The sequence below is a fragment of the Leptodactylus fuscus genome, chromosome 7 (assembly GCF_031893055.1).
Source record: "Leptodactylus fuscus isolate aLepFus1 chromosome 7, aLepFus1.hap2, whole genome shotgun sequence".
Classification (NCBI taxonomy): domain Eukaryota; kingdom Metazoa; phylum Chordata; class Amphibia; order Anura; family Leptodactylidae; genus Leptodactylus; species Leptodactylus fuscus.
The window spans coordinates 60549312-60568516 of NC_134271.1; the positions used below are offsets into that span (position 1 = coordinate 60549312).

Consider the following 19205-nt stretch of genomic DNA (forward strand, 5'->3'; position numbering starts at 1 on the left):
CCCAGCTGATAAGACTGACCTTCATTTTCAACCGTATTAACGGCCGCAAATGTAAAAAAAAATATTAAGTGTACAGAACACAGGAAACACTTCACTGAATGTAAATTAGAATAAATAGGATATAACCAGGATAAAAGAGCTGGCAGTTCTTAACCCATATTAAAATAATTTACTGGCTCCACATTACACATCTGTACACGGTTACACAGATGCTTCAGAAATACTCTGTCATACACACATAAATAAGACATACTGCACACATACAGCTCACTTAATGTAAAGGTCAGACACAGCACAACAGGAGCCATGTGAGCAAAATGTGATTTCTGCTTGTTTTCATACCCTGTAAAACACAGTCTCAAACTGCTCTGTTCGGAGAACAGGAGTCTCTGTGGCTCTTTCAGTAGAGTTCATAGATATAGACGCTATACAGATCATATAATAGTCTCTTTGTGTGACCTTACAATATCCACACTACAAATGCAGACATTGAACACTTCCCTCCAGCAGCTTTGTAATCCTGAGAAATGGATTTCAACACAGACCACCCAAGGAGGGAGGAGAAGGGCTTCTCAATTCTGGAGAGACCCAGTAGAGGTATAGAGAAAACATGATTAAAGTGTGTCACATTCTAACAGGAGTTACATGGTGCACAATACCCCATCAGTGCAGAGTCCCATTACTCTGCTCATCCAGTGCAATCTTTCCAAGAATCTGTTGTTCCAGCTCATTATTCCCCACTGGAAGCTGAAAGAAGTTCATTTCTGCAGCAAGTGCTGCCATTGCTGATGGGTCCTGCCCAAACTGTGCTCGGAGCATCATGTCCATCTTTTCCAGTCGTCGCTTTAACCGTTTGGCCTCTCGTTCTCGAACAAGTCGGGCTTGACGCTTCTCTGGAGTCTCATTGGCCCGTTTCAAGCGCATAGCTTCACGATCTCGTTGCAAGCGTCTTGCTCTCTGCTCATCAGTCTCCTGCATTCTCTGTTGCCTCTTAGCTTCTCTGTCCCGCATTCGTCTTAACTCTCGTTCCTCAGGGGTTTCACTGTCTCGTCTACTCTTCTTGGCAGTACGTTCTCGCTCCAGCCTTTGCATTCTTGCTTCCACAGGCTCGTTTTGCCTACGAGTGGCCCATTTGCGCACTGCGGGAGTCTGGGTTTCCATTATCTTCCTGTAAGCCACACAGTTATTGCACACAAGTAACACTCCAGCAGGGTAAACAGCATTGAAGTCCATACCACCGGAGTTTTTGTGATTGTTCTCATCCCAGTTTTCAGGGGATAAAACCTCTGGCAGTTTTTCACTAGAAAAAGCAGAACATAAGTTATATAATACATCTGTTATATTTCAATACTAGAAATGTGTAAAAAGTCAGATGGCTAGATGGTTACACCTAGCACATTTTATGTGTAATACCAACCGCTGTAGTTACTATGCTACACTACAGAAGAGCATGTAGCTTCAGTATAGTTTTGTTTGCCTATTGGCAAAGAAGGTCTTAGCTCCTCAGAACCTTTAGGCCGGGGCCCCATGTGGCGTAAACTGTGGCGTAAGACTGCAGCATTTTACAATTCCTGCAAAGTGGATAGGACTCTACATTAGCAGCACCTGAATAGCCTTTTTAAAGGCTATTCAGGCACATGATTATCTAAAATTACCAAAATCTAACGATAGAGCCTCTTTAAAGATTTTTAAAATCCCTTCATAGAGGGATTGAACCTACGATCATTGTATCTCTTTTATCATACACTGCAACTCCACTGTATTACAACCTATAGTAAAATCTCTGTATATTGAGGCTGGTCAAGGCAGAGAGCTCAATAGTAATATTCCTGTGGCAGCTGCATTGGAATAAAAAGAGAAAATGAGTGTGCGCCATATTTAAATACCTAACTTTCACTATACTGTTACAATGGATATTGGCAAGGGGTTCCACTATTAGGCTATGCCCCCACGTAGCGAGTCGCAGTAAAAAAGCGCTGCGGGAAAAACCATGGCGGCAAGATTGTACAGTCCTATCCACTTTGCAGGAATTGTAAAACGCTGCAGTCTTTATAAAAAAAAAAAAAAAAAAAAGTTCAAAAGGAACTGTTATTTTAACAAACTCTGCATAAATGAATAGTACAATAATAGGCAGTTATGAGAATCTTTGTAATATATACTACTCGAGAGAAATGTCTCTTTCTGATCTTCTCAGGTCGTTTTCTTGCTTCCCTTCCCTAAACTACCAACTCAAGCTGCAAAAATCACTGCTCTAGCCAGATAGAAAGGATTAGAGCAGAGGTTCTCAAACTTATTTTGTCTACCACCCACTTCGAGAATTATTTTCTAGCGCCCCCCCCCCCAATTTTTTTTTTACTTTACTACATCTTAAGAATCACAATCGCAGTCATTATGTTAATATTGGAGCTTACTGCCATCTATGATACAGTTTGACAACTTTTGGACAGGAAATAGTTACTGTCTAGTCCCCTAGATGGCGTTACACGAGGAAACGTTAAGCGTAAAGGAGCGGTAAAGTTTGTGTTAAAAGCAAAAAAAACAATTTTAAAGGGTGAAGCTTGATCTGCCTTCTAAGCTGCCTAAAAATCTTCTTTCTTCCTTTTTTGCTCGTGTCAATTAGCCCCGCCCCCAAATTAGCGTGTAGCTCTGCCCACCACATAGCGTGATCCTATGGGATGACTGAAGGTCCTGTAGACTTGGATTTACCTTGTATGGAGTTTCCTAAAGGACCTGGCTCCTCTGCCCACTAGCAGCCTGCTCTATATAATAAAGCTTTATCCTAGTGAACAGAGAGACCAGGTCCTTTAGCCCAGTAGGATTTAGACTGCTTTATATAAGAAAGCAGCACTTATTCCACCCCCCATCTCACAGCAGGGAGCTAGGTGATGTGTATGTGTGGTGCAGACACAGGCTGGCTCCGTACACTCAGCCCCCCCCCCTCTCTCCCCCCACACAGCAGGAAGCTACGTCATGTGGCTCCCTCAGCAATGAGCAGGGGACCAGGTGCTAGTGTCCATAATGAAGTGAATAAAGTAAGATAGTGGACAAACAAAGCAGTTTTGCTGAAGCAGTGTATTTAGGAAAAGTCTTAAATCCACATTAGCAAGCAGTATAGATAGAATCATTGTTATGATACCACCCCTTTAAATTAGCCATTGCCCCCCCTAAACCGCTTCAACGCCCCCCAATCTTCCCTGTGCCCTTTACTGCCCCCCTATAGGACCTCCAGCGCCCACAAGGGGGCGTTATCTCCCACTTTGAGAAAGACTGGATTAGAGCTTTCTATTGCAACTGTTCACTTGTCATACTTTTAGTGGCAGTGTTGAGTAGTGCAGCCTGTGTCCCACCCGAGTCATTATGCATCGCGATTCCAGCCTGGCTCACGTGACGTCTTCTCCAACTTTGAAGATGGCCAAAAGTAGCGGGGAGTGTATCCTCCCCATGGGTCTCTGATCATTATACTCTAGGGTCTAATTGTTTATGGGCCCAGCCATTCCTAGTTATGACACAGGCCCCTCCTCCTGTACTCGTCCTCAGCAGTGATTAGACACCTCTGCTGCGCATGCGTGGAAGCACAGTAGAGGTGAATTACAGGCGGTGGCGTGCACAAGATGAGGAGCCATCTCACTGCGAGAACCCATGGATAGCAAGTATAATTAAGTGGATGGGGGGGGGAATTCATAGTGACAATCCCGTTTCCGCAAATGGATAATCGCAGGATAATCAGAAAATGTCCCAGGAATATTGGCGACTACCCATTTTTCATAATTTGTGTTATTTAGAAAGTAGGAGAGGGGAGGGTGTTTAGAGTAATGCTGGTATTTTAAATGATCCTAGACAACCCCTTTAAATTTTTAGATAATTCCTTTACCTGTATCCTTACAGTGGTTATGATTTTCTATTACAGCAATTTTTTTTCATAAAGTTGCCTTGAAAGAACTACATAAAAAGTATTACAGGATTATTAAAAGGATCTGCTTCCACAAATAGTTTCAGTCTTGCAAATTGTCTTGTATTACAGCTTATACTCATTCACTTTTATGGGGCTGAGCTGCAACACCAGAGACAAGAATAAGAGTAGGACTGGTTTGGGGGAAAATAAAAGGCAGCATTTGGTTTCTACTCCTGGACAACCCCTGTAAGGGCCTAAAACTATTTAGACGGCAATCCTTACCTGTTAAAGGTTTCATGACTAGAGAACTGAGCACCACATACAGCACAGTTGGAGAGCTGATCCTCTGAATGTATTAGTAGATGACGTCCCAGGGACCCCGGAGAGCTTAGAGCACGGCCGCACACTGGACACAGATAGCTTTTTGCACTTACTACAGCAGCTGTGTGCTGAAGACAAGACAATATATAATTAGTGAAATATTGAAAAACAAAAGTTACAGGTTCTGTTCTATGGTTCTCCTGAACACTTTGTGTCATTTACCTGATACACATGAGTGATCAACTGTTCATGGCTCACACAGTCCAGCTGACAAAGTGGACAAACAAAAAGTGTAGAATCCAGGTTACCATCAAGAGATTCGGGGACCTATAAAAAAAAAAAGTGGAAGGAAATATCATTAAGATTTATTTTTAGGCTTCATAGCTAGATAACTTGGCAAACGACTTTTGTGTTATGGTTTTGACATGTGTCAGGGGAAACTTTACCCAGAGTCATTACAAGAGTGGCTAGGCTTCAAACTGGTTCAGGGAGCTGAAATCAATGCCACATCTAGAACATAATAGAGCAGGAGATTCACCTAATTCACTCCAGAGCATAGGGGACTAAAGTCCAGCCTTGGTGACTCTCCCCCATGATTTTTTAGGTCATTCTATACAGATTAATTTCTTAATATATTAAGAGTCTCTGAATAGGTGTTAAAAGAATTGTGGCTGCCTGTATCTACCAATAGGTCACACTTGAATTCAATGTATATACATTATTTAAATAGTCACTAACTTTTCAACAAACTTTGCATAAATCAATGGTACAGAGGATTATAGAAACTTTTAAGAAGCTTTCTCTCTTTTTGGGCTATTTACTTGCTCACCCTCCCTCTTCTAAACGGACTTTCACATGGCTCATATTAGAGAATCTATAGGGGGTCTATGAAAAGGTGCAAAATGAGAAAAGTAAAAAAAAAAAAACAGCAGTAGAAACCCAGGTTTAGTGTGATGCTGGAGCATCACCAAAGCGAGTAAGTAAAGGTCAGCATTTTTCTGTATATGTCCTGCATGATCCTGAGGCTATTTCTGACAGTGAGGGAAAGTTATGGTGTAGATCTTCCTCTACTTACTGGGGAAGATTCATTAAGACCTGTGCCGGTGTTTTTTCCGCTGCTCCTGATAGTGTCTGCTTGAGGATGCACCATATTTATGACCTTTATCATAAATTAGACCCATCCTCCGGTAGGGCCATGGTATTAGTACTCTAGGGACTCTGCAAATGCGACATGGCACCTGAAAATTATTTCAGCAAAATCTGCCCTTTAAAAGCCAAATAGCGCTCCTTCCATTCCAAGCCCCGCCATGTTCCCATATGATACATCTAATCATCCCGTTGGACATATATTTTTTTTAATGTGTATCTACATAAATAAAGAAGAAATAATTTTTAAGGACTGTCCTTCTTCTTCGTTCAATTTTCCTGCAAGGATCAGTTTCTATGTCGGAGGAAATACTTTGGAGGTCCGGGCAGCTCCTTCCTCTTTCCAAGGGATCGTGAGTGTTCCTTTTATTTTGTTGTGTGCTTTTTTTGGGCTGTGTCTTCCCTTCCCTGCATCCTTGTTGTGTATGTTCCCATACAACAAATTCCGACCACATATGAGGTATTGCCGTCTTCAGGAGAAATTGTTTAACAAACTGTGGGGGGGGCTTTTTCTCCTTTAGCCCCTTATGTAAATGAAAATTTTGGGGATAAAGTGACATTTTAGTCATTTTTCATTTACACATCTCAAGGTTAGTAAAATCTGTGAAACAGCTGTAGGGTCAAAAAGGTCACTATACCCCTTGATGAATTCTGTGAGGGTGTAGTTTTTAAAATGGGGTCACTTTTAGGGGGTTTCCATGGTATTGGTACTCTAGGGGCTCTGCAAATGCGACATGGCACCTGAAAATTATTCCAGCAAAATCTGCTGTTCAAACACCCTGCGTCACTCCTTCCCTTCCATGCACCGCCGTCTGCCCAAAAAAATCAGTTTACACCCACATGTGGGGGATTTCTGTGCGTGGAAGAAATTGCATGATAAACTGTCAGATGAATTTTCTCCTTTAACCCTTTGTGAATGTTAATTTTAGGTCTAAATGAATCTATTAGTGAAAAAAAATTAAATTTCTAAATTTGACCTCCATATTATGTTTATTCTTATGAAATGTTTAAAGGGTTAACAAACATCCCAAATGCTGTTTTGAATGATTTCAGGGGTGCAGTTTTGAAAATGGGGGTTTCTATTATATAGGCCTTTATAATTCCTTTCAGAACTGAAGTGGTCCCTAAAAAGTTAGTTTGGGGAATTTTCTTGTAAATCTGGAAAATCGTTGTTACACTAGAAAGCCTTGTAATGTCCAAAATAAATTAAAAGACAATCAAAAGAGGAGGCCAATATAAAGCAGAGATATGGGAGATAATATTTATTCATGTATTTGGGTGGTATGACTATCTGCCTGAAAAGCAGAGCAGTTCACATTTTGAAAGTTGCAATTTTTTCCAAATTTCTGATTTTTTTTCATAAATAAATACAAAAATATTGATTAGTGTTTACCACTAACATGAAGTATAATGTGTTACGAAAAAACAATCTCAAAATCACCTGTGTAAGTTAAAGCGTCTCAAAGTTATTGCCATTTAAAGTGACACGTCAGATTTGAAAAAAGAGGCCTGGTCCTTAAGGGGTTAATGGTTAATAAGAATGAGAGGACATCAACATTCTGTTTATTATAGACAGGTTACAGACAAGCAAAGAGCACAAGGTGGACATGGCCATTATATAGCATCCATTTTGTTAGGAAGTCCTCATCAATTAAAACAGTACTTCCTCCATCAATATGGTTGTTTTCCTTGAAATACCCTTTGCATGCCCCCCCCTTCCCTTCCCTCCCCTTACCATAGAAACATCTTCCCGTTTCCTAATCTTTCTGCTTACACTGGGCTCTCCTTTTTCATTGCTGTCCTCACCGCCCTCTGAGGAAGATAACTCATCAATAGTGGTATCCTCATCACTGTCACCTAGAAGAATGAAAATACAGTATTACAGTAGAGACAACAATGTGCTTATACAATAGTAATGATTATGCCTCAAAACACAAAAGGGTTGTCTAGAAGGACTGAAGATCCTTATAAAATGGGAGACTAGGTTAAAAAAAAATTATATATATATATATATATATATATATATATATATATATATATATATATTAGATGGGTATAACTTCCCTCTCAAATCCCTTGTCACTGCCCTTTGCTTCCTGGTCCCTCTAAATACACAGGAAATACTTGTCAGCCAATCACTGACAGAGGCAGATCACCGCTGCAGCGAGTGATTGGCTAGTTACTCATCTCCTGTGCGTCAAGTGGGACCAGGAAGTAAAAAGTAGTACGAGATCAAAAAAGCATAGAAACAGCAACAGTGGGGGCATACGGTAACTGAATAACAAAGTCAAAATCCCCCTTTTTTTTTTTTTTAACTCATCAAAAATGATGATGACTTTTCCTTATCAGTATTTACTTGTCAACTAATCTCTGCCCCCCCCCGGCCTGGGAGTCAGAGTTGGGCCTAATTTTGGGTACAGTTTGAAACAAATTACCATCTTCAACTTCAAAATAAAACGATTCTAATTATGCCATTTTTAATATTGTATAATTTGTTGCATATTTATTTTTTGAGGAATTCAATCACTAATCTTTTAATGAATTAGGATTTTTACTGCTTCTGACTGATCATGGCAGTCAGCCATTTATGAAGGATTCAGATTTGGAGCAGGAGTTGGGTTGTAGAAAATAAAGGAATTAAGAGATTTGGTCTACCAACTCGACAGCCCTGTTGCATACCTCTTTGGAGCAATGGCAACACCTGCATTGCTCCAATGAGCTCATTTACATATTAACAAAACCAGCCATCTCTCAGTAATAGAGTCATTCAGGTGATGCTGCCCTATTTATCTGCAGGATTGGGTTGATATGCTGAACAATACTTAATACATGCTACCTTTAAACGGCCATAGATACAGTTTTAAAATATTGGACTGTGATATTTTCTTTGCAAGAAAATACATTCAGAATCCTTTATCGGTTTTTCAAACCCAACTCCTATCACATTGCTCCAGACTCACTGCTAGTCCGGTCATTCTGTTCGATCTCGGATGGCTCCTGTTTTATAAGCTCAGTTTCCATCATTGCTTGACAAGCTTGTTGCTCCAACCCCGCAAACATGTTCTCCCCTGACAAGATAAAGAAAACCACATTAGACACACCCCAAAGTTCAGCTACCTAAGTCATGTAAAACACTATGTTGGGAAACTACATAAATAAAAATTCCCTAATGTTATAAGATTTTGTACTTTTAGTGATCTCTCTCTGTAACACACAGCGCATGTGGGAAACTGGCTAGGGATTATGATGTACTTAACCACGTTAAAATGATAATTTGGAAAATGTTGCCAGAGTGCCCCATAGACACTAAATTGCTGTTGCTGACAATCTAATGCATCTAAGGAGTTATTGGGTAATGATGTAGGGAGAATATATTTATTTAGAGCTAAAAAAAAATTAGCTCAAGGAATAAGGATAATTTCACCCTATGGTTAAAAGAGGACCTTATACCATCTCCACTAATTCTAGTTCTTAGCATCTGTTCATAGATCCTGTTCCGCTGATTCCAGCACAGTTGAAATTTTCTATCTCGCCCTCACTGTTCCTGAGCAACTAATGCAGTTTTGGTGCCTGATGTGCTTTTAAAAGAGGACCTTTCACCACCTCCAACAACTGTAGTTCTTAGCAACTGTTTATAGACACTGCTCCACTGATTCCAGCAGAGTTGGAATTTTCTCTTTAGCCCTAACGGTTCCCGACAGGTAATTTTGGTGCCCGATGTGCTATTTGAGCTCTAATTTCAGAAGGTCAGTGTCAGACAAGAGGGTGTGATTCAAAGCTCCAATCAAAGGCAGCCAGTGTCAGAGATCAGAATCACACCCCTTGTCTGCTCCTGCCTGATACCGCCCACCTGACAGTACAGAGCCTAAATAGAATATCAGGGACCAAAACTAATAGCATTGATTGCTCGGGAACGGTGGAGGCTAGAGAAGAAATTCCAAATGTGTTGGAATCAGTGGAGTGTCAGCTATTAAATAATGTAAAGAGCTGAACTTGTTGGAGGAGGTGATAGGTCCCCTTTAAAGAGGACCTTTCACAAACTCCAGCAAGTCCAGCTCCTTAAATTAATAGGCGTTGCTCCATTGATTTGGGCACAATTGTAATTTTTTTCTCTAGCCCCCACTAGTTTAGAGCAGTAAGTGCTGTTAGTTTTGGTCCCCGATATGCTATTTAAAGTTCCGTACTGTTAGGTGTACATAGTCATGCAGGAGCAGACAAGAGGTGCGATTCTGAGCTCTGTCACTGGCTGCTTCTGACTGGAGCTCTGAATCACACCCCGTGTCAGATACTGGCCTTCTGACATTACAGAGCTTAAATAGTACATCAGGCACTAATACTAACTCTGCTTGTTGTTTGGGAATGTTGGGAGCTATACAGTAAATTCCAAGTGTGCTGTAATCAGTGGAGGATCACCTACTAACAGATGCTAAGAACTTGTATTTGTGGAGCTGGTGAAAAGTCCTCTTTAAAGAGGACCTTTCATGTCCTCGGGCACACGCAGTTTTATATACCGCTTGAATTCAGCACACTATCGGCTTTCTAGCGGTATATAAAACAGCGTGTGCCCGAGGACATGAAAGGGCCTCTTTAAGCTCTGTATTGTCAGAAGGGAAATATCTGGAAGAGGAGGAGGGGGGCTAGGGGGTGATTCAGAGCTCCAATCAGAGGTGAACAGTGTCAGAACTCAGAATCACACTCCTTGCCAGCTTATGGCTGACATCCCCCTTCTGACATCACAGAATCTAAACAATCATGGACCAAAACGAAAAACATTGATTATTCTGTAAGGGTGGGTGAGAAGTATTCAAACTGTGTTAGAGTCATTGGAGCAGTGTCTATTAATTGATGAAAAGAGCCGATCTTGTTGGAGGTGGTGAACGTTAAATTCATTGACCCATTAGAGAAACTGAACAACAGACATTAAAATTGCCAGAATGATTACTACAAATGGAACACTGGCAAATGGCAAATATTAAAATAAAAATTGAAGGCCCCTTTCATTATTTTTCAAGTTTGTTTAGGGTTTTTGTTTTTTTTAAAGAAAATAAAGCACAGCCTGAAGCTCTATTTTACCCGTCAACATTTTTTTTTTTTTTTAATAAAGCCAATGGAAGTGGCCTTCTGTTTTTATTTTAACACTGGTATCAAGAAAGTCTTGTGTTAGTATCTGTCATCCTTGCAGTTTTAATAACCACTGTTCTGCTGCTCTGACAGATTAAAACAACAGATAATAAAAGCATGGAGATGAACGCTATAGCCTTAGGCTACGTTCACATCTGCATCAGAGTTCAGAGCTTCCAGCATACAGTCCAGCAGAAATCCTAGACATAAAACTCTGCAAGCCTGACTTTTTTTGTCTTGCAATGTGGAAAAAAATATATATATGTACACCCAACAAGACTCCATTATAGTCAGTCGGGTTCCTTTGGATCTGTTGCTGTCCACCATTAGATGGAACGTTTTTCTGGTCCTGCGATGGAGCAGAAGAATGGAGACAACATCACGAATGTGAACATGCTGTTAGACAGGTAACCTTTAAAGAGTATAAATAACTTTGCAACATTTATCATTTTTGATGAGTATTTTTATCCAAAGAGGAATATAAAATTAGTAGTAATGCAAATAAATAAAATGTAGGCTTTACATAATGTCAAGTAGATGTCAATTATGCAGGGAAACTATTACTATAATTTTCCTCCAGGCACAAATAGCAAATTTAAGGGGTTGTCTAGTTCATTTTTATAGATGACCTATCCTCAGGATATACAGTATCGTCAATAAGGGATCATCAGGCATTCAACACCCAGCAAGCCTTCATTGTTTACAATGTCTGACAAATGTTTCATAGCGGCTGTGCAATATAATAACATTCACTTCTATGGGACAAGGCTGTAATTATTTTGCACAGGCTCTATGAAACAGATGTAAACATTGAAGAAATCATGATGCTTGCACAAGCGCCAAAGCCCCTTCAACAGCAGTGGGTCCCCCACTAATCTTAACTTATCCTGACAACACACAGACCTCATCAATATGTTGTCCATGTTATTTTTCTTTCATTATCTTTATATGTAGTTAAAAAAAAAAATATATATTTTTTTTTTGTCAACATCCCTGATGGGAGGAGGGGTTTGAACCTGTAATGATTATAAATGCTGTAGACTGCAATACTACTATATTGCAGTATAGTGCCATAGTAACAGAATGGCTCCTGCACCCTGCGGTAGCAGTTTAAGTATTCTTAATCCCTCGGATGCCAAGGTCGCATCTGAGGGGTTAAAGTGCTTGCAATTAGAGATGTCTCTGATCGCTGGCACTTCCACCAGGTCTCTGCTGTGTAAAACCCACAAGTACCTTTTAGCTATAAGTGTGGAGTGTACTCACAATGTACTTTATTTGGAGTTGTCTGTTTCCTCCGGGACATCTTATGAGAACTGGCTACATCCACGCTCACCCTCTATACAGAGCAGCTCTGAAATTGGGAGGAAACAAAGAGTTAAATAGCAGCATGAAGAAACACGCAGTACGGTGATATATGAAAACTAGGCATTGGAAAGCTGAAGAGTTGCAAGAAGTGATCCATCAGATGTTAGGAAGACATTGAAAAGTAAGTTCTGAAACACTTTTTCCATCCTTTAGCTTAGATGAGCCTCCACTAATGTCTCTTCTATTGGACTCTGAGTTTTATTTGGTTAGTACTCTCTTTGGTACCAATCTTGTGATGGGGCCATCTTGAGAAAGAGGTGACAGAAGAGCCTGTAGAGGAGAGGGTGCTGATGTTGAGGCAACATGTAACCTCAAGCACCGCTCTCTACACATCTCCCCACTGTGTGTGTTCTGGTAAGAATGAATGAGATCCCTTGATCCCAGAACATTAGGGATCTAATGAAACCAATCCCGCAGATAGATAATAGCTACTAATGGCAAGGACAGCCCTTTAACAGAGAAGAATCCACACATGTAGCTGTAGGGATCAGACATCCCAATTGTCAGGGTCACTGGGGATCCCCCATAGAAAGCAGCATACCTGCAGTCTTATACATATCACAAATCTGTTATTGAAACACCCACTACCATTATCACCTCCATATTGAATGCATGAGAAGGTTGAGCTGCTTGCCATGATATTACTCAGTGAAGCCATTCACCACAGCAAAGCATTGCTGTATCCCGAGTGTAAAACCAGACACAGAGCAGGAGCCTGGCCTTGAAGCCCCATAGATACTAATCATGTATAGCACATGCATGGTGCAGGGCTACATAGTCACTAGGGGGCCCCTTGCACTGTGCATTACTCCAGAGCCTGCTGCATTTACAGAGGTGGGACTGTGACTATACTGTACATCTCCCGGCAGCAGCCATTACAACGACAGACCGCTGAGTACTGTGGCCGGTAATGTACTCCTGGTGCACCGACATCCCCTGCACTTACCTGCATGACCCCCGGCAGCCCCCCGGCCCCGGTATCCGGGTGTGTCCCGGCTCCAGTCAGACGGTGAACGCTGTAGCTGGTAGAGGGAGTGAGGCCCTCTGATGACGTCATGCGGTCATGTGATCAGGAGGTGGTGGAGAAGGCTAGATGGGAAGTAGACTCCAGTGTCATTCATTGTACAGTGTCTGTGGGATTACATGGCTGTGATCACTACAGGGGAATATTTTACCTGTTCTAGTCCTAAACACACATACAGAGAAGAGGTGGCGCCCTCCATGGCCCAGCCACAGCACTTACAGCTTACTGCCAGTGCCAGGCCCAGCTATCCCACCATAGTAGTGCTAAGGACAGGTCCCCCACAACCACCTAGTGGGGTATTTACATGTAGCAGTTTCAATGTTGATGCCATTTTAACTGCACTTTAATCTCTACATGTGAAGAGTTCCTCAAACTGGCCATACACATACACTATATATCTGCAGACCTGTAGCAGATCCATCTACATCCATTTACATCTGCTGAGGATTTGATGTCTGGAGTGGTCATACATAAGATTAACAGCAGATGTTTTTTAAAGGGTTTATCCACCTTTACAGAATCTTTAAGATAGGCCAATATTAGTTAGTCCAACTAACTGCACCTCCGCAGATCAGCTCTGTGACCAATCACTTTAAGGAATTTGAATGAACTCAGACATGGCAGTCAGGTTCAGTGGCTAATACCTGAAGATAGGCTAACAATTTTTAGATTATTGGGGATCAGTTGTTTCCTGGAGCACACAGTTCCTGCCATTGTTTATATGCCAGATGCTGCTCACTCACTGTAGTATTAGTAGAAGCAGGTATTGGTAGTACCGCCATGTCCTGATGAAACTGCTGCAGTACCGATAACCGCCACTACTAAAAATATGACTAGTGAGCAGCATCTGGCATGTAAACAATGGCGGGAACTGTGTGCTCCAGAAAATAAAATGATCTGCAATGACCTAAAAATGATTAGCTGATCTTAAGGTATTAGCAACTGAACCTGACTGCCATGTCTGAGTAACAGAAGTTCATTCCAATTCCTTAAACTGGTTGTTCTCATTCATGTGGCTCTAGGTGTAGGTTACACATATGAAGGTGCAGTAGTGATCACATGAGGTAGTTACTTTGCACATCTGTATTCCCAATACATTACTCCCATAAAATCCCCTGCTACCTATGGGTAAGTTCACAGGTTTTTTTGGTCCGGAATCTGAGGCGGAGGCTGCCTCAGGTTCCAGACCAAAATACGGGTAGCTGCGACTCTATGCCGATGCAGATTACTGGCATCTAGTCACGCACTCCGCTCTGGATTAGGCCCAAATGAATGAGCCTAGTTGGGAGGGAGTGTCTTCAGGTAGATGTTGCGAGGCGAATCTGCCTGAAGAATGAGCATGTTGCTTCTTTTTCCGGGAGCCGGAACAAACGGTTCCCGAAAAAAAGAACTGACTGGCTCCCATTGATTTCAATGGGAGCCGTCTTTTTATTCAGGATTTTGAGGCGGATAAAGCATCAAAATCCTGAACAAAAAACCCTGTGTGAACTGACCCAAAGGGTCAGTTCACACAGAGTTTTTTGCAGGCGGATTTTGACGCAGAATCCGCCTGCAAAAAAGGCCTCCCATTCATTTCAATGGGAGGCCCTCACTTTTTTTCCCGCTAGTGATTTTTTTTTCGCCGCAGCTCGAGACTCACTCCTGATTAGGCCCATTCGTTCAGGATGTGGGATGCACTACATCAGCATCCTGTCGCAGCTAACAACATGGAGAATTCACACGGAGGAAAAGGTGAACATACCCTAACTTTACATCTCCTTCCTGCCAACAATATAATAATGATGATTTCCTTTTTCTTTTTTTTGTGGGGGGGTGACTTGAATAGTACCACCCGCATTTTTTCCACAAAATCAGTGTCTTATTGATGTGATATGACAGAGTTAAAGTCTTACTGACCAGTCTATATGTATTTCTTGTACATCTATAGGAGGCGCACTCTGTAGCTGTGTGTGTATTTCTGTATACTATACTGGCCAGTCTATATTGATCAGCAGATAAACATTTCTTCAAATTCCTGTACTGAAAACGGTCATGTTACAACGTCACCACTCAGCCCCTTCCCTTTATTCCATTTTCCATTAAAATAAGGATATCCATTATGTCTTCCTAAAAATAAAATGGCAACTGATCTTCACGTGAACAAGGCCTCAGATATTCATTCCATATCCAAAGGATCAGTGTTGATGGAAAAGTTCATATAGCCATGATATTGGACAACTGGACACTTGAGTTTGGAATCATTTGTGCTATATGTAATTGACCAGCATTTTGGGAGATGGACACTTACGTAAAATTGCAGACATAGCTTAGCGGCCGCAGGAAAAGATCCAGTGACTTATGTGATTGACGTCACCAGGTCCTTCCAGCGAGTGGTGAGGCCAGTCACGTGCGGTACAGGATTTCTGGTGGCCAAGGCATTGCGTGCACCTAAATGGATAGCGGAGGTAGATACTGGAGTACTGGGGAGAACTCAGCATAATTTTTTTTTTATGTTATATGTTCCCTAGCCTGCTCTGTAATTTTGAAACTTGTGTACAATCTCTGTAAGCAAAAAGAGGAAAATCGCACTAACAAAAATATATACATACACAAGAAAAAAGAACACTTCCCATGTACTACTATGAAAACCGTTGCCATAACCACCCCGTGCACCTGAGACTATTCACAATAGGTGTCAAAATGTATGACATAAAAGAGTCAGCACATTTTAATCAAACTGTGACCACTATGGCGTCTAATTTGCTTCCATCTTCTGCCCAAGAACTGAGATTCCTGGACAACCCCTTTAATCCCTTCTTGCCAACGGCATTTTTTGATTTTCGTTTTGGACTCTCCTCCTTCCAAACCCCATAACTTTTTTTATTTCTCCGCTCTCAGAACCATATGAGGTCTTAATGTTTGCGGGACAAATTTTTCTTCATGATGGTACCATTATTTATTCTGTACAATGTACTGGGAAGCTGGAGAAAAATTCAGAATGGGGGGATTTGAAGAAAAAGTGCATTTGTGCGATTTTCTTATGGGTTTCGTTTTTATGGCGTTCACTGTGCAGCCAAAATGATATGTCACCTGTATTCTATGTTTCTGTATGATTCTGGAGATACCAAATTTATATGGTTTTACTTACATTTTAACCCCTTAGCAAAAATCCATAACTGTGCCAATTAATTTTTACTAAAAGTCGCCATATTATGACAACTGTAACTTTTTTATAATTCCGTGTATGGGGATGTATAGGGCGTCTTTTTTTGCAGGGCCGGGTGTACTTTTTAGTTCTACCATTTTGGGGAATTGGTATTGCTTTGATCATTTTTTATTCAAATTTTTTATCAGAGGTAAAACAGTGAAAAAATGGCAGTTTGGCACTTTTGACTTTTTTCCTTCTACGGCGTTTACCGTACACGAAAAATATTTGTATAGATTTGTAGAGCGGGCGTTTTCGGACACAGGGATACCTACTGTGTTTGTGTTTCACAGTATTTAACTACTTTTATATATGTTCTAGGGAAAGGGGGGTGATTTGATTTTTATATATATATATATATATATATATATATATATATATATATATATATATACACACCGGCCACTTTATTAGACCATGCTAGTAACGGGTTGGACCCCCTTTTGCCTTCAGAACTGCCTCAATTCTTCATGGCATAGATTCAACAAGGTGCTGGAAGCATTCCTCAGAGATTTTGGTCCATATTGACATGATGGTATCACACAGTTGCCGCAGATTTGTCGGCTGCACATCCATGATGCGAATCTCCCGTTCCACCACATCCCAAAGATGCTCTATTGGATTGAGATCTGGTGACTGTGGAGGCCATTGGAGTACAGTGAACTCATTGTCATGTTCAAGAAACCAGTCTGAGATGATTCCAGCTTTATGACATGGCGCATTATCCTGCTGAAAGTAGCCATCAGATGTTGGGTACATTGTGGTCATAAAGGGATGGACATGGTCAGCAACAATACTCAGGTAGGCTTTGGCGTTGCAACAATGCTCAATTGGTACCAAGGGGCCCAAAGAGTGCCAAGAAAATATTCCCCACACCATGACACCACCACCACCAGCCTGAACCGTTGATACAAGGCAGGACGGATTCATGCTTTCATGTTGTTGACGCCAAATTCTGACCCTACCATCTGAATGTCGCAGCAGAAATCGAGACTCATCAGACCAGGCAACGTTTTTCCAATCTTCAATTGTCCAATTTCGATGAGCTTGTGCAAATTGTAGCCTCAGTTTCCTGTTCTTAGCTGAAAGGAGTGGCACCCGGTGTGGTCTTCTGCTGCTGTAGCCCATCTGCCTCAAAGTTCGACGTACTGTGCGTTCAGAGATGCTCTTCTGGCTACCTTGGTTGTAACGGGTGGCTATTTGAGTCACTGTTGCCTTTCTATCAGCTCGAACCAGTCTGGCCATTCTCCTCTGGCATCAACAACGCATTTCCGCCCACAGAACTGCCGCTCACTGGATGTTTTTTCTTTTTCGGACCATTCTCTGTAAACCCTAGAGATGGTTGTGCGTGAAAATCCCAGTAGATCAGCAGTTTCTGAAATACTCAGACCAGCCCTTCTGGCACCAACAATCATGCCACGTTCAAAGGCACTCAAATCACCTTTCTTCCCCATACTGATGCTCGGTTTGAACTGCAGGAGATTGTCTTGACCATGTCTACATGCCTAAATGCACTGAGTTGCCGCCATGTGATTGGCTGATTAGAAATTAAGTGTTAACGAGCAGTTGGACAGGTGTACCTAATAAAGTGGCCGGTGAGTGTATATATATATATATATATATATATATATATATATATATATATATATATTCTTTTTTGCATTTATTAGGGTCTTGAACCCCAGGGGGTCTGATCACAAATGCAATGCATTACAAAGCTAATGCATTGCAATAAATCGTCATTTCTTTTGCAGGCTGCATAGAGCAGCCTGCAAAAGAAGATCACTACAGACCGGCCGGGGAGCCTTTACAAGGCTCCCAGCTGTCATGCCAACATGACGTCGGCCCTGGAGCATGCTCCAGGCGCTGGCGATCACCGGAAAAATGGAAGCAGCCATGCGCCGCCAGGAAAATGTGTAAAACAGTAGACATCCAGCAGCTATGGTGGCCGCCATAGTTAAACACCCGGTGTCCGCTGTAGTATTACAGCAGATGTTGGGAAGGGGTTAAAGGAAGTCTGCCATCTTCCCTAAGCCTATTCAACTGCCACAACTGTGTTACAGAGAACATTACAATGATAGCCAATATACTGTACCTATATTATATATTAGTCTTAAAGGGGTTGTCCAGGTTAATTTTTTTATTTTTTTTTTAATAGACCAGGTAGGTGGAAAAAAAACAAAAAACATACTTACCTGTTTCCAGTTGTCTTTTGTCGTCCCAACATGGTTCAGTCCTGCTGCACAGCTGTCTTCTTGTGCCGGAAGTCCTTGCTGGCTGTGATGTCCCATGTCCCTTCCACTGAGGCCGCTGATTGGCTTCAGCGGTCACATGACCAGGCCATGTTGAGAGATGGAGCACTGGGGACAGGTATGGGTTTTTTTTTTCTCACCTGCAGCAGCCTAATTAAAAATAAATAAATATAAATTTAGCTTCAACAACCCCTCTAAGAAAATGAGGCAGACAATAGAAAAGTATAGAAATAATGAGAAAAAAAATTTTTTTTGTGAAAAATGGATCAAAAGTACATGACCAGAAAGTGTACTGTTGACCATCATTATGTGCAATCTTGTTGGCGAGAAAAAGTCTTTTGGCCGGGCGATTTGCGCCACAGGAAATCGTGGCGTTATACAGTAACAGCAAAGTGGATGGGATTAATGCGAACACACTGTGATTTCCAAAACCGGCACGATTTGGTTAATGTTAATTATATCAACAGAAATGCCGGCGGTTTTCCTGTAGATATAATGGTAACAGAAAGTCTGCGGAGGAAAACTCTGTGAGAGGGTATGGGGCAGATGTAAGGAGAGCTGGGAAGGAACACTGGGAGGAGGAGGATGGAGGGGCATCGATGTACTGGCTACTGGGCACAAGCATCGGGCCAGCATTCCTCGAATGTCATTGTAATTCCCCCTGCTGAACTGCTGTCCCCATGCTGGTGCTGAACTATATTGCACTGGCCCGATAACGGAATAGTACCGAACTTCCTTTAGCCGAGTTCACAGTCGTGGAATGTGCATGAAGATAGGGAAGGTAGCATTTTTTTCCGCTAGTTGAAAAAAAAAAAAAATCGCTAGTGGAAAAAAACTCCGAGTGACTCCCATTGAAACTCTGTCTTAACATACCCTTAAAGGGGTTGTCCAGAAATTGGA

General features: G+C 41.6%; 1 protein-coding gene across 1 annotated transcript; it reads right to left on the minus strand.

Moving 5' to 3' along the window:
• Positions 1 to 159: 159 nt before the first annotated feature.
• ZNF821 (zinc finger protein 821) lies at positions 160 to 12885 on the minus strand. Its single transcript, XM_075281986.1, has 7 exons — positions 12792 to 12885; positions 11744 to 11831; positions 8320 to 8427; positions 7095 to 7216; positions 4436 to 4540; positions 4175 to 4341; positions 160 to 1300 (listed from the first exon to the last, which is right to left on the minus strand). The coding sequence occupies exons 2-7, from the start codon at positions 11781 to 11783 to the stop codon at positions 664 to 666; spliced, it is 1179 nt and encodes a 392-aa protein (XP_075138087.1). The 5' UTR covers positions 11784 to 11831; positions 12792 to 12885; the 3' UTR covers positions 160 to 663.
• Between the last annotated feature and the right edge of the window lie 6320 nt (positions 12886 to 19205).